Genomic DNA, 15,918 nt, shown 5'->3' with positions numbered 1-15,918 from the left:
AATACTACTTGTTGGTCCTAGATTTATGTTAATCAATGTTAATCAAAGATGGCAAATTGATTTCAACATAGTAAATAAAAATTTGTGTGCAATAAGACATCAAATTTTCAAAAGAAAGAGGGTCTAGAATTTTGATTTTATATCGCCAGTAAATGCTTACAAAAGTGATTAATCCTTATTTGCTAATACAAAAACAAATACTTAAAAAGAATTTTATGTGAAACAATTAAGGTAAGTTTGAAGGGGTACAGCACATGTTAAGGCTAAGAAAAATTACACCAGCACATGTTATGCATTTTAATTTATTTTATTAGATGTTATAATTTCAAATATATATTCTAAATACAAAAATTATATTAAATAAAAAAGAAATATAGGAAATAGAGAATGATGAAAAATGGTGTTTAAGAGTGTATACCCCTAGGTCGAAGGGTGATGTTGAATAATGGGGGAAAGCTGACGTGATGCAGACGTGACGAATGATGTTGATGGCTATATATGTCTTAGCCTAAGCTCGTTTACTCTCGTTCCTCTTCCTTTGTGACTTTAAATTACTATTTACAGGGATGTTTCGGGTAGAGGCATAAACAAGTATTAAATTTCTTTAGGCCTTCCGCTTGACATGTGAGTTCTTGGGTATGTTTGGCAGGAAGTTTTCAGGAGCTTTGAGCTTTTAAGAAAACACTCATACTTAATTAAAAGTCTGTTTGGTTCAAGAAGCTTGAAGCTTTTAAGTTATGAGAAAAAACTTCTACTAGTAGCGTTTAGAAAGAGTTACAAGCTTTTATTATTTTAATTTACTTAAATAACCTTCCAAAAAATATGCATTCACTATTATTGTTTTTAGTTTTGCTCATTTTAGTATTTTTTTACATTTATTAAAAGTTTAAGCTATTCTACCAAACATATAAATATATCTAAAAAGCTCCAGCTACCAGCTTCAAACCTCCAGCTTCCAGCTAGCGTCTAGCAGTTAGTTTTGCCAAACATACCCTTATCTTTATGTTTTATCCTTTTAAGATTTATGCACTTGTTCACTAACACATGTATCATCTTAGCACTAGAAGGACGAATTTGGCTAAGTCTTCAAGGTTCGAGATTTATTTCAAACTAGAATTTTCACCCCCCGCGTTGCGGTGGGGGTGTGAAACCATAACCGAAGACATCCAAATGTTACCACGAAATCCGTTGTTACCACCTCTACCACCACATAACCACCGTAGCCACAGTTACTACACAGTATCTAACTCAAACAATTTAGGCGCACACTGCCATTTGCGATACTTGTTACTATATATGGTGCTGGCATGTAGAGTAATTATGTAAAATGGCTCAGACGCCATTACCGTCTATAAAAATGATTAACTGATAATATGGGCCTGCAAACAACCACCAAATGAGAAAATTAAACAAACACTATTAGTTGCCAAACCCTTGATTACAGTACAAACTTTCAGCAATCCACTGGGAATTCAATTACAAAAAATAATCCAAGAAAACAGACTTAGCAAATCAATAAGAAAAATGAGTCACACCACGTTTCATAAGTTGATACCTATATTAAATCTGAAGCACATTTACATCCAAAAACCAAAAAGGTAACCACAGTTAACAGTTCAAAAGAGTAAATTTGATAGTCTTTGAATTTTAAAGTTGATTTTTATTTAATTTTCTTGGGTCGACCAAATAAACCTTCAATCACACGTTCCCCAAACTATCTCAACATTAGCAAAGTTACATGTTTGTAGCATCTGCAATCACATATTTACTTCGCAAGACTCGACTTTAAGTTGTCCTTCCGTTAGTAATATAATTTGAATTCCAATTGGTCTGTAGCCTTATTTAAATTGTAATCTTGACCAATAGTATTAATAATAATATAATAACATGTATCATCAATTGCATGAAAAATAATCATCAATGAATTACTATTGCTGAATATATTCGCTTACCTCCGTATGTTCTGATAACTTGTGCTAGGTGAAATACAAATTCCGAGTTTGGGGATCGAACAATTCCTAATTCACTATCGAAGTTGACTACCCAAAAAATCATCATCCTAATTCACCATTTTACAATCCCTAAATTAGACAAGAAGAAAGGAGTGAAGGATCGTTGGAAGTGGGTAGCAGTACGACGACGATGGCGGTGGCGCAAAGGCGGAGCTCGGCTTTAAGTTGTGTGTGACTTGCGGCGATGCCGTGTCTGTGGAACCGGCTTTTCAAAGGGAAGATGAAAACGGTGAGACGGTGAAGACTACATGGAAAGGACAGTCAGACCTACCAATCAGAAGGGTGTACAAAATTTGTTGCACAACGTACAAACTTAGTAACACAACAAAGTTGCTAATTGTATATATATATATAATAGATGTTCTATTTTTGGTTTGATGAATTTTAGGCTTGTAAAGCCAAAAATCCGGTTTTCATTTGATTGGTAGAATTTGATCATCATCTATCTTCTGATTTTTCTTAGAGGCTTCTATGTTTTTCTTAAACACGAATGTTACAACTAACAATAAGTATTCCTAAAAATCCTCCTCCCTCATAGAGTTGTAAGTCAAGCACTATTTAAAAAACGTGATAATGTGATATGTATGTGTAGAGCCATTCTCCCTATGGAATATTTCTGCCACATTCTATCCAAAGCGTACTCTTGATATTCCTTCACTCTTATCGGCGGACCTACCCTTATGGTAGGGTCCGCCATCCCTGATGAAATTTTGCTGTTAGTGTATTGTAGTGTTAAAATCATGACAAACTCTTGTGAAATTTTGACACCGAGAGTTTCGAGAATGACCCCATGAAAATTCGCGACCAACCCTAGTCAAAATTAAAATAACAAGTTTTACATATATAACTGTATAAATGTAATATAAATAACGGATCGTGTGAGATTCATTTACAAATTGAAAACTCTAAGAATCATTTTACATCACAAAAAAAACTCTTTTAAAAAAAACAAATAAAACTATAAAACAAAAAAACGCGAAAATAAAAAAAGTAAAAAAAGACAAAAAAAATTTATGTTTCATCCCGGTTTCATAAAAAAATATCGGTTTAGCAAAATTATGCATATATTTATAATACTTAATTTTTAAATTTTATACATGTTATTTTTTATATACATATATACAATTGAGATAAATGACAATGTAAATATATGTACATTATGTCAAATGGAGATTAAATAAAAATGTATATATGTGTATAAATAGGTGTGTTTTTTATAAAACCATGATGAAACATAAAAATTTTTGTTTTTGTTTTTATAATTTATTAAACTTTTTGTTTATTTTTTTGTTTCATATTTCTTTTATTTGTTTTAAAGGGGTTTTTTATGATTTACAATAGTTCTCAAAGTTTTTAACTTTAAAATATTATCTTAGGATCATCACCCTATAAATAACTTTACCAATTAAATTTGATTTAAAGCCCAATTTTAAGCCCCTGCAAGCCTAATTAATTTCTACCCAATTTTTAAGTCAAATTACCGAAATTTAACTTGAATGTAATATATCCAGTTTAAACAATAGTCGTATCTGTATAATTGAGAAAAACTTACTTGAAAATGTTAAACTAGATGATATCATAGTTAGATTTTAAAATTAAAAACCGGGAGATAGCAACTTTTATTGTATTTTAACTATATGTTTCTAATGACGTTTCATGTATTATTTTTGGTTATATGATATTTTGTTTGATTATTTTTTTGTATATGGTCGACCCGATTTGAAATTTTGACTCGACAGGGCCGGTTGTAGCAGACCGGAAAAAATTATATGCTGATTTGTTGACCCGAACCAAACGGCCGATGTCACACCCCGACCAAAGGCGGCGGAACATGCCAAGGTGTAACGATTGCTCATAAGCGCACGACACTATTTAAAGCGACAATATTTATCAAACTCATTTCATTTCACAACATCGAAAATGTCACATAACCAAATATTCATAAGTCAAATACAACAAAATATAGCAAAATATAGCAAATCAAATATTGTTCATTTTTGCTAATATCCTAACGGTATTTGGTCATTTTCTTCACTGAACTCCATAATCAACCTAGATGCAAACCTGTAACATTTCATAAAATAAAGTTGTCAACACAAAGGTTGGTGAACAATTCATAAGTTTGAACAATAGATATATAGTATGAAAAGCCACAAAACTAGTATACAAAACCATAAATAATAGCTATAAACTTGGATAAATTGACAATCGTTAATAGAATTACGTTAGCACCACCTAGCTACAAGGGATTGCCAAGTAGTCTAGGATTTAATAGAATATCGTTAATTGCATTACGTTAACGACACCTTTCTACAAGGGGATGCCAAGTAGTCTAGGATTTATAGATTCCACCAACCGAAAGCGATAAACACATAGGCATATAAGCATAGAACACCAAATCGAGCAATTATTCAAGTAAATTATAAAACAACGTTTGTGGTTTAAGACTCAAGTATAAATCATTTGATTTGAATAAGTATGAAATGTCACCCCGAAACAAAAGATAGAAAACGGGGTATGAAGTTACTCACGTTCAAGTATAAAACTTGATCGGTAAAAGATGAATAACCGGATGGTAAAAGACTCAAGTATAAAACTTAGATGAACAAGTTAAAATGATCGGTAAAAGACTCAAGTATATATATGTTGTACCACCATATTCAAGTGTTAGTAATATTAGATGAACAAGTTAAAATGAAAGACTATAGTTAGTTGACCTTAAGAAATCAAAATAACAAAATGTTGAAGATGAATACTATGATTTGAGAGAGATTTTGGAGATGAACAACCAAAATGGTGTATGGAGCCTTGCTTTTATAATGGTAAGAGTATGGTTCATACAAATAGGGTAAAGATGCATGTGATGGTTGAAATGGTCAAACAAGTTTTTGGTAAATGGCAATAATAGTCCCCAAAGTTTGGTTTAAGTCGTTTTAAGGACCAAAAAGAATGTTTTCAAGATCCAACAAGTGTAAAACAATATTATAACATAAAATCCATCATTTTGATTATATCATAAGCTTTGGTTTACAAAATGGGTCGGTTTACATGATATACGAATACAAAAACGAATACAAACGAGACCCGAAATTGACGAATGTCACAGCCGAACCAGACCGAAAAAAATTTGTATACCAAATGTTAACTGAATATTGACGCATGTGAGGAAATTTTATAGGTCCACCACTATAATCACTCTATCCATTCATCAATGATGATGTTTATAGATGAGCAAGAAACGGTTTGGAACTGCCATAACCAAGAAACCGACACAAAACCGGTGTATCTGGACCTCCAAAGTATGTTGCCTTATGATTTCTAGCTCTCAATTTTTGCATTAAACGGCTTCCGAATCGGTTCCAGTTAAAACCGAAAGCTCAATACGTGAAGTTGAAGAACCTGAATATTCAAATTTAGAATTTTATCCATATATTTTTTTTTCTAAAAGGCTTTTCATATTGACGCTTTGTTAACCTTCTAGTTAAAACCATAATCTAATCTTCTCTGGCGATATCCTAACAACCCGAAGGCCAAAAATTGCATGTCTTCGGTTCTTGCCTTCTTGCAACTTCTATCTCTTCCATGAATGTTTATCTCCTTCCTTGCTAAAAACAACCAAAATCTTTCACATTTTTTTCACGTAAATGTGTGATTTTAAGTTTTCTTCTTAGTTGAAGGTGACAACAATTAACAAACATGAATATCAAATCACGTAACCGTGTGATTTTAGTTTTCTAATTTAAACTTTACATTAATATCAACATGTTTTTATTCACGTAACATGAATATTAATTGATTGAATATTTCACAATTAATGGATTGAACTTTACATGAATATCAATTTTTTCACGTAACTTGCCACAAGATATACTAATATACATAATTTACATGAATATCAATCTATCTTAGGGTTGTCATATAGCCGAGAAAACTCATACTTGAACCCAAACTAACCCGACCCGAAAAAACCTGAACCCGAGAAAAGACTAACCCGAATCGAAGTAATTCATGTTGGTTATTGGGTCTGATTTATGGGTTTCGATCAACCCGAATAAAGTTTTAGTAAAGTTTTAGTTTTAAACCAAATATATTTTTAGGTATAATAAACTAAGTCTTAGTCATTAAAGTTATCAAAATCTGGACCATTCCACCTATTATAGATCAAATGTTTATTATTAATTTATAATTTACGCTTATGACTAATGGCAACTGTAATTGAATAACCAAAACACGCTTGATCGAAGATGATTATGGTTAGAATTTGTTTTACTCTTCTTTTGAATTTTTTATCAGGTTATATTGCTTTATTGTTTGGTTATAGGGCTGTCATTTTTACTCGAAACCTGACCCGAAAAAACCCGTACCCGAACTAACATGACTTGAAGAACCCGAACACGATAAAAGACTAACCCGAACCCGAACCGAAGTAATTCGAGTTGGTTCTTGGATTTGATTTATAAGTTTTGGGTCAACCCGAAAAACCCGAATAAACTTTTAGTTTTTAAATTAAATTGTATAATACGCTAAGTTTTAGCCACTAAAGTTATCAGAATTTGGCTCTAATCGACGGTTGTCATTCTAACTATTACGGATTGATTGCTTATTTTTAATTTATGTTTTCCGTTAACTAATAATAGCAACCGTAATCAAACAACCAAATCACGCCCGATTGAATACGATTATGGTTCAAGTTAGTTTTACTCTTCAAAATCTTTTGAATTGTTTATCAAGTTATGTTAGTCTATAAAAACAATTGAGGGGTTGTGCATGCTAAAAAAATTGTTTATGTGTAGCAGATACATAAAACGGATAAATTTTTTTTTTCACTAAAAATGTAATTCACCAAGAAAATTGAGAGATAACTGAGACTGCTAATCAACCTATGCTAGATCCGCCCCTGATTATTATACGAATGCCGAAAGATTTTATAATAGTTGGTAGTTCTCTAAATCTAAATGACTAGTTAAAAATTTATAAGGTGCCCCATTGATGTAATGATGTTTAAGAGACACTCATAGGGACCTTCTTTAATACGTTACTTAGTACGACTTTTATGGTATTGGTTGGTATGGTTATATGAAGACTTTAAAGTTTTAACTAGACTAAAAGCTCGCAACTACTTGCCCCATATTGGCTGTGCAACACCAGACAACTGCATGTTCAGCAACGTGAAATTGGGGATGTTGAACCCTTTTTCCTAAAATGTTTTAATCATTAATACACCATCTTTTATAATCTACATGCACCTATTAACTTAAGTGCATGTCGGTTTAATTTTATAATAAGTCACCATGTTGATTGATTGTGTCATAAATTATTAGCTCTAACATAGTAACATGTAGCGTTTGTAGGTAGTAAGAAGCCGGCTCAAGCCCTTTAGATTAAAGAATTTTTTTATGACCAACAAAATATTCTTTTATATATAAATATGAGCTAGCAAGAAGCTAAGCACACTTGACACAACCGTCAAAAAGAAAAAGAAACGCCACCCCTGAGGGGAACATATAAAACTTCCACCCAACCCCCGCCTAGCCAAATACAACCAGAAGCTAAAATAATACTCCAAAAAGATCCCCACCAAACCGTGATCTATTGCTAACCCACATAAACCGAACACTTTTATTTCTTCAACGAGCGTGCTAAGTAGATCGGGACACCCACCTACCCGATTACAAATTTACAACCATAAGCTACACAAAATCACAAATATATGTTGCTACTACATAAAAGTAACGGAGCTGTCATATAAAAAAGATCTTAACTCATTATTAAATAAATTATTTTGTTTTGTCGATACTGTGAAGTGTAAACAATTGAGATATGGTTTTGGACTATTGCCAATTCGCAGCCCCACCATGATGCACGCGAAAAAACTCTTTCATGTGTCACGTGCTTGACCCTTTGTTACGAACTATTTAAATAAACCATAAGTCCATTATTGTTAAATGCATATTATTTTAAACGACCATATTGTATTTGTAAGGTTATTTCATATCCTTTCTTGGAAGATGTTATGGGCAAGTCAAACCTAGACTAAGATTGGCCTTACATCCGATTGATATAATTAAGGGTGATGGTTGTATTTTAAGGTTTTTAGGTGAAATCTTCATCTAACTCGTTAGTAATAACTCTACTATGGTTTTAGGTTACTAGACTTTTAGAACATGCAACTTTAGACACATGTTGGGGTAATCTAACACTTCTATGACAGTATAACATTGTAACATATTAAATTATTAATTGACATGTGTTAAATCACGAATTAATCTACTATTCTCGCAAATGATTAATCACATTAATCAAGTCATTCAGTTGTCACCTTTTTATAGTTTAGACATTTATATAATTATAACAACCGAACATTCAAGTTACGAAAAAATATAAATATGAAAGATTTTGCACATGGGTTGTTTTGCACTTTTGCTGACAATTTTGGACATCAGTGAAAATGGCATGTGTGTCTTAATCCTTCTAGACTTTTTTCAAAAAGTGTGTTCATATAATCAAACATGGACGATCATACGAAATGTAGATTTTTTTTTTTAAACGACAACTTGAATAACAGACGTATCATGAATCCACTCGATCATCTTTATTTCTCAAGTATGAATCGTGAGGTGCTAAGATGGCCAGTTCGCCCAATCAAGCTCAAGGTATTCTATACCAAAAGTATTGGGCAGCAAGATAAAAGATTAATTGAATACTATGCAACGTCAAAGATTTTATCATTTTAACATGTTGCGAAATATAATAACATTTTATATTTTTTTATGTTATCAAGATCCAGTTAGAAAGTCAAACTTAACCCGGATTAGTCCCTACGTGCTATATAACATAATACACCACACTCCTCCATACGCTAAACCCATACAACGAAAAGTCGAAAGCAATGAATGAAGAAAATAACACTTCACCCGAACCCATACCCGTACCCGTTCCACACGAACTCATATTCGAAATCCTCACACGCCTCCCCGTTAAATCCCTGACCCGATTCCGCTCTGTTTCGACCCAATGGAACTCCACCATCACCCACCCATCTTTCTCCAAAGCCCACTTTCGTCGCTCCATCATCGCAGGCGCCCCCGTCACCCTTATCCTCACTTTCATCAACCGCTTCACCTCCGAACGCACGATTTTCTCCCTCGAGATTCCCTCGAACCAAACCCGCCCCGCCCCAAACCTAACCCGACTCCTCACCATCCCCGGGTTCGCCCACCCGTTTGTCTCACAATCACTAAACGGCATCGTTTGCCTAAATTTAGGATCCATGTGTGTTTGCAACCCCTCCACTCGCAAATTCATCAAACTCCTATGGACAGTGTCGCATGCACCGTTAACAGCGCATGCGACACGTCATCGGTCAAGCCACTTTGGGTTTGACCCAGTGTCCACCACACACAAAGTGCTGGACACCTGGACCACATGTCATAACGACAACATCACCATGGAGCATCAAGTATTCACAATAGGATCCGGATCCGGATCCTGGCGGAGGATCGCTGACGGTCCTCCGTACTTTCCATTCAACGAAAGCATATGCATTAATGCCCACATCTACTTTAGGGCCTTTCCGAGTATGATCGCTTCGGAAAGGCCTGTCATGGTCGCATTCGATGTTACTCGCGACGAGTTTCGACTAATTAAAATGATCGATGACCCGGTTTCGAATTCGGAAGAAAGTGTTTTAATCGAACTCGACGGGTGTTTAACTATCGTTGACCATCAAGGTGTTACAAATGGTGATGATATTTTGACTATGTGGATATTAATGGATGGTGAAAATGAATGGGTTAAGAAGTGTGTAACTATTCCGGTGATGTACGGTGAGATGAAGGATCGCCGGAGGTTTAAGTTCGCCGGAACTACGCTTTCCGGCGAGATGATATTTGCGGATAAAAGGCTGGTTAAACCGTTTTGTGTGGTGTTGTATAATATTAAGAAGAATGAAGTGAAGAAGGTGGAGATTGGTGAGTTGACTGATTTTGAGTTTAGTTGTAGTTTGGTTCTCATGAATGTTAACGAACATGTGGAAAGTATTATGTCTTTAACTTAAGTTAAAAGTACTTAAACCTAAGTACTTAATGTTAATGCTTGGGAGGCTTGCATTTTGCAACGGGTTCGTAATGAAAAATCTAACCTGATTTTCTTTAAACATTGATTATATTTGAGTTTTATTATTGTTAAAATAAAAATAATAATTATTAGTGGTTACATTACATAAATTTAACTAGTTAAATATACATCACTTAATATAGTGATTTTTTTGAGCGCGACTAAAGAATCTTTTCAAACTGGCTACTTGCTAAATTCATCACATCGGGATACACTTGTCTTTCGATTCGGGAAAACATTCACCTAAGGCCAATGTTCATGAACACTCGCTCGAAGGCACGGCAATGCTGTGAGATAAAACTTGTTTAGTTCAAATATCCAACTAGTGAACGCCACATACTCGCCTAATCTCTTATTATCATCCGGTGCCGCCAAAACTAAATGATGGGGTATGAATCGAACATGGTTCACAAGAAATATTAAGTATTCTTCTTATCACTCTACCACCAACTCATCGGCACTTAATATAGTGAATTAAATATTTGTTATTAAATAATGTACACTAATTATTAGTTGTTCAAAAGACAATTTTACCTTTTAAAAATTTAATGTTTAAAATGAATGCATCAAGTGTTGTATCATGTAAATATGAACTCGAAACTTTTGAATCAAATAATTCTTATAATGTCATTTTCATATGTATTATAATAAAGTATAGATTATGACTTATGTGATGCCTTTTTCTTACCAACAAATTTTACCACCCAAAAACCTTTAAACCTTGCACTTATAATGATTTAAACCCATTTCAATCCTAACAAAATGCATTTTTATAATGCATTAAACCTTTTATACCATATTTTTCAGCAAATTAAGTTATCACATTGAATAATATAAACTCTGTAATCATATGAATATATAACCCATGTTACATAGAAACTGTCGGTTAAATAAGTCTTAACGGTTCTGATTGATGTTGCAATTTTCATTACATGGAAGTAACACACTTATGAAACTAGGTTCATGTAACAAGCATGAATCTTTATTGTTTTTGATAACGGGAGAAGCAAAACCGTACTATATTCATGTAAAGAGTATAGTGATTCCTTAACACAAGTAGTTAGGTGATTCTGTTATAAATCTTACCAGCTTTTCTAATAATCAAAATAAAAAGTGTTAACACTTCCTACGCCATATGATTAATAATCAAAATAAAATATGTCAAAAATGTAGCAAAATGAATGGCGGAGCGGGTTGGGTAACGAGTCAAAATGAGCTTTAGTAAAACGGGTTGAAACCTTGATGTGTGTTGACCTAGGTACGTTGTATATTATGTACTCATACCAAAATCGAAAGTCAAAACCCTATGTTTACACATATATTATACATACTCATCCCATAATCGTTAATACATTTCACAAAACATTACACATTGATTCTTTCAAATATAGACGAGAAGCCAAAACTATTTTCCTTTTTTAAATCATTTGGTCATTTTGTGAGTATGGGCATCACCCTAGACCCACATCATAAAGCTAAACCGAACACTTGAACAGTTGTACTCGGTTCACGACTTAAACTCATCAAGTCCTAACTTTATCAAAGGCTCCAAGTTATCAGCCCTTCCTAGTTCTCGTTTTATATGAGTTATCGCGAAACTCGGCCAACACCTTATCTAATTTATCGTGAAACTAGGTTATCGTGAATCTTAACTAAGTTATCGCCTGATCAAGTTATTGCATACAGGGATGCGATAACGTAGACTAGGCATGGACGATATTATGCCATAACTAAATTATGCAATAACTAAGCTAAATGCGACAACTATAACACTAAGCGATAACTTACCTAGTTTTGCTACCATAGCTATGGATCTCATCAGCGGTCCCAACTTTCAACTATTTTTGTCACAATCACCGTTTCTAAATAAGTCTTACATCAGTTAGATCGTATCGTTCTTCCGATCAAAAGCCTAAAACATCGGTTTGAAAATCGGGAAAAAACTTAATTGCGTTAAGTGTTTTTAACGGAGGTCCATTGAGATAAAAATAGTTGAAAGTTGGGACCGGTAGTAGTGATTTTTATAGTTGAAATTATTATCGACAAATACATAAAAATTATAATTATTTATTTCCAATTTGCCTTATTATTTATGACCCGAAGTTTACTCGTTTAGAGGTTATACTAAAAGTTTTAAGAGAGCAAAATAGTAAAAGAGTTAATTGTAACTTTTGAAAAAATGGCATAAGCTGATAAGCCTCAACCAAGATATATAAGCACGTGCAGTTTTTTCGAGCTCCACGCCTTGTTTATTTAATAATGCTTAGCTTAGACGCGCGACTTAAGCTCGAGTATTCTCAGCTCATTCTTTATAATATGTGAGTGAGTTTTGTAAATTATATGATATAGTTATGAATATAAGTGAAAAATTTGTATTTAGACTATTTACACTGATATTTAATATTTTTCAAAAGTAAATTTTTTCAAAAGTAAATGTGAATGGAGAAGAGAGGAAAATAATGATATATATAAAAGAGCATTATTAATTTTAAATGAAATATAAAATGTATTGATTTTTAATGTACTTAAATATATATGGATATAACTAAGCTTAAAATGCTCCAACAAGCCAATATATTTACCATCCTAATGCAATGTAAACATACGCAACCGGTAATAGAACTCGCATTCGAAAATTCTTTCCCCTCATTCAAAACAAACTACAAGTAAACCAATCATTTCATTTGATTTGAGCCATAAACAAAAGGAATCATAAAAACAACACAATACAATACAAAACAAACAAAAAAAAATCCATAAAACAAACAATGGCATTTTCAATGTTTGATTCTACAAGTAGTTGGTTTAAAATTAAGGCAATACCACTTTTACATGAATTCTTGTGATTTCCTCACACACCTCCCCACTTTCTTCCTGAATTCATCTCTTCTTTCTCTCCATTCTTTCTGCAAACATCACAGATATTTTCAACACCCAACCAATATAAATTAATACCAATCAACAAATATATCAATAAGTATATTACCGCTGCTTCAACGTTTGCAGGTGATTCATCGTTCGGGCTTGAAAGCATTGAAATAATGCTCAACACTATACTCTCAACCTGTACAAATAATAATTTTATAATTTATATAATGAAATAAAAACTGAACTAAAAAGACAACAAACACAAACCTTTTATACACTACAATCAATATACAACTATCTATATGGTAATAACTAGACCAGCGATTCGATTCAATCATTAGCTAAAATTCGAGCATCTACGACGCTAATGTGAAACATATTGTGATAGTATAATCAACTTCGCATTGTTAACTTTTAAGACTTTAATATTGAAAACAGTTTTGAGTGTATGACAAAGATAATTGTTGAAGCAATAGACATGAACATGAATGTTATTAAAATAGCCAATGCATACCGTATGAACAGGTGTCCAACGCTCACTTGCAAGCTCATAACCGTTTGGATCATCACCAGGAGGATGAAGAATTGATATGCAAACCTTACCATCGGGATAAACTGTCAAAACACCAAAATATAAATATATAATATTAGAAATCTATAATCTTTCAACCCAAAGTGTTGGTTTTACTTATATTTTCTTGCATGGTCTAATCATGAAAGTTCAAAAGATATGAGAATAATTGCACATGAAAACTACTAACCGTTTGGATGCCAAACCTCGGATGTAAACCTCACGGTTGGAGGACTATTTGGGTAATTTTGTGGAAAAGTCATTATTGCATTAAAGAAACCACCCTCACTGAAACAATGAACCCAAAATCAATGAGTTAGAAACATATATTTCATTAGCTAGTAATAGTAATCAGTCAACTCCATACAAGATCTACAATATAGAACTTATTATCATAACACAATTCAGTAAAATAATAGAAAAGTTAACCTAAAATTCAACAGTTAATCAAGATAAACTAACAAGAGCATACAAAATAAACTAAACTAAATTAAAATCAATACAACTAAGTTCATAAACTAATATTGAACATAACAAGATAAACCCTAAATCCTAACCATCACAAATAATATCAATAGCATAACAAGAGCATAAAGTTAAAACTAAAACTAGAACAATTAACAAACCCTAATATTCCAAATTTCACAAAATAAGTTCCTAAACAAATATTGAACACAACAAAATAAACCCTAACAGCACAAATAAAATCAATATCCTAACAAGAGAATACAAAATAAACTAAAACAAGAGTGATTAACAAGCCCTAACATTCCAAAATTCACAAAATAAAATTCCTAAACTAATACTAGGGGTGAAAACGAGCCGAGCCACTCGAGATCGGATAAAAAAAAAGCTTGAAACAAGCTAAGCCTTATTGAGCCCAAGCTGAGAAACCTCAAATAAAACCCGTTCAGTTATCAAGACCAAGCTCGAGCCTTGTATGGAAAGATCGATCAAGCCTAGTGTATTTTTAAGTTTTAATTGTTTAAACTTTGGACTAAATAGCCAAGCTTTGACTCATTTAAGAAACCTTAGGTTTGTTGCAAGTTTTTCTCAAATAAAAATAAATAAAAATGTATATAAATCAATTAATAACTGATAATGAGCCGAGCCCGAGCCTCTCGTGTATCAAAACAAACCAAGCTCCCGGCTCATTTACAGCCCTAACAAATATACAACACGACAACTAAGCAGTTAATGCGGTAAAATATCGGATATCGGTCAAGTACGATATATGAGATATCGGTAATTTTAGCATCATGTAAAATTCATATATAGAAATGTAACACTAATAATTCAGTATACTCTCCTACCATTAACAAATTAACCTTTTGCAACTTGCAAAACACTAACAATCGTAGCAAGTAGGAACTTATTAAGACTTAAAACACTAACATTGAACACTAAACATTAATAATAAAGACTTAAAACACTGATATCGGGAATATCAGTGATATATCGGTCAAATAATGGTCCAATATCGTCAATATCGCTGAAATTATAGGTACCGTTATTCTGACTAATATACCGACCAAGGTACCGTTAACCAATATATCACGGGCGATTTATGAGCTTAGAATTAAACTAAAACAATAGCAATTACCAAACCGTAACATCCAAAAATCCTAAATCTCACATAACTAACTTCCTAAACTTAAACCACCAAACAAATCCCACAATTCAACAAATAACAAACAACAATAATAAGTAATAACCATACTATAAAGTATCCGGGGGTCCAATAATCGTAACACTCCATTCAAACAAATTACTCTCATTCACAAGACCAGCTGAGAATCCATCCACCGGATGCTTACAGAGATCTGAAAAATCAAAAACGGATCATGACCCAACAAAATTAAATTATATTAAAATCAAAACCCATGAATTAAAAGTGGGAATTGAAACCTTTGAGCTGTTTCTGAAGAAGAAGACTTGCTTGAGATGGAGAAGCCATTGAAGGAAGCTTCTAGAGATAGATAGATTAACCGACAGAGTTTGGTTAGTTTAGAATGAGTTGAGTTTGAGACTTTGAGATGTGTGTTCGCTGTTGGTTGGTTTTATAGGAGAGTGATGATGAAGTAAGTTAAAATCACAAATTGGTTTTGGTTTTTTCTTTTTATTTACTGTTGAAAGAGAAAATATTATTATAATTTATAAGTTGTTTATATAGATGATTATGTTTCTTATTGTTTGATAATTATTCGAATCGGATTTAAATAACTCAAAATTTAAATCGAATTGAATTTTGATCGGTTTTATCTGGATTAAATTATGAATTTGAATTTGTATTTAGGTATCACGAAGCGATTAGAATAAACCGAATTGGGATTATAGATTATGCTTTTTTTA

The 15,918-nt window shown here is 32.9% G+C and overlaps 2 protein-coding genes across 2 annotated transcripts; one reads left to right on the top strand and one right to left on the bottom strand.

Moving 5' to 3' along the window:
* Positions 1–8,901: 8,901 nt before the first annotated feature.
* LOC143591346 (putative F-box protein At1g47790) lies at positions 8,902–10,144 on the top strand. The gene has a single exon (XM_077071579.1). The coding sequence runs from the start codon at positions 8,902–8,904 to the stop codon at positions 10,066–10,068; it is 1,167 nt and encodes a 388-aa protein (XP_076927694.1). The 3' UTR covers positions 10,069–10,144.
* Positions 10,145–12,788: 2,644 nt separating this feature from the next.
* On the bottom strand, positions 12,789–15,655 carry LOC143591345 (ubiquitin-conjugating enzyme E2 7-like). The gene is made up of 6 exons (XM_077071578.1): positions 15,475–15,655; positions 15,287–15,389; positions 13,757–13,854; positions 13,510–13,610; positions 13,114–13,191; positions 12,789–13,033 (listed from the first exon to the last, which is right to left on the bottom strand). Exons 1-6 carry the CDS (start codon positions 15,521–15,523, stop codon positions 12,956–12,958), a joined length of 507 nt encoding a protein of 168 aa, XP_076927693.1. The 5' UTR covers positions 15,524–15,655; the 3' UTR covers positions 12,789–12,955.
* Positions 15,656–15,918: the final 263 nt, after the last annotated feature.

Source organism: Bidens hawaiensis, unplaced genomic scaffold (assembly GCF_021521415.1).
Source record: "Bidens hawaiensis isolate Kalapana, Puna unplaced genomic scaffold, B.hawaiensis_p1.1 tig00039579_1, whole genome shotgun sequence".
Classification (NCBI taxonomy): Eukaryota; Viridiplantae; Streptophyta; class Magnoliopsida; order Asterales; family Asteraceae; genus Bidens; species Bidens hawaiensis.
The sequence above is the reverse complement of the archived record's forward strand: the minus strand, read 5'-3'. Positions and strand labels throughout refer to the sequence as shown.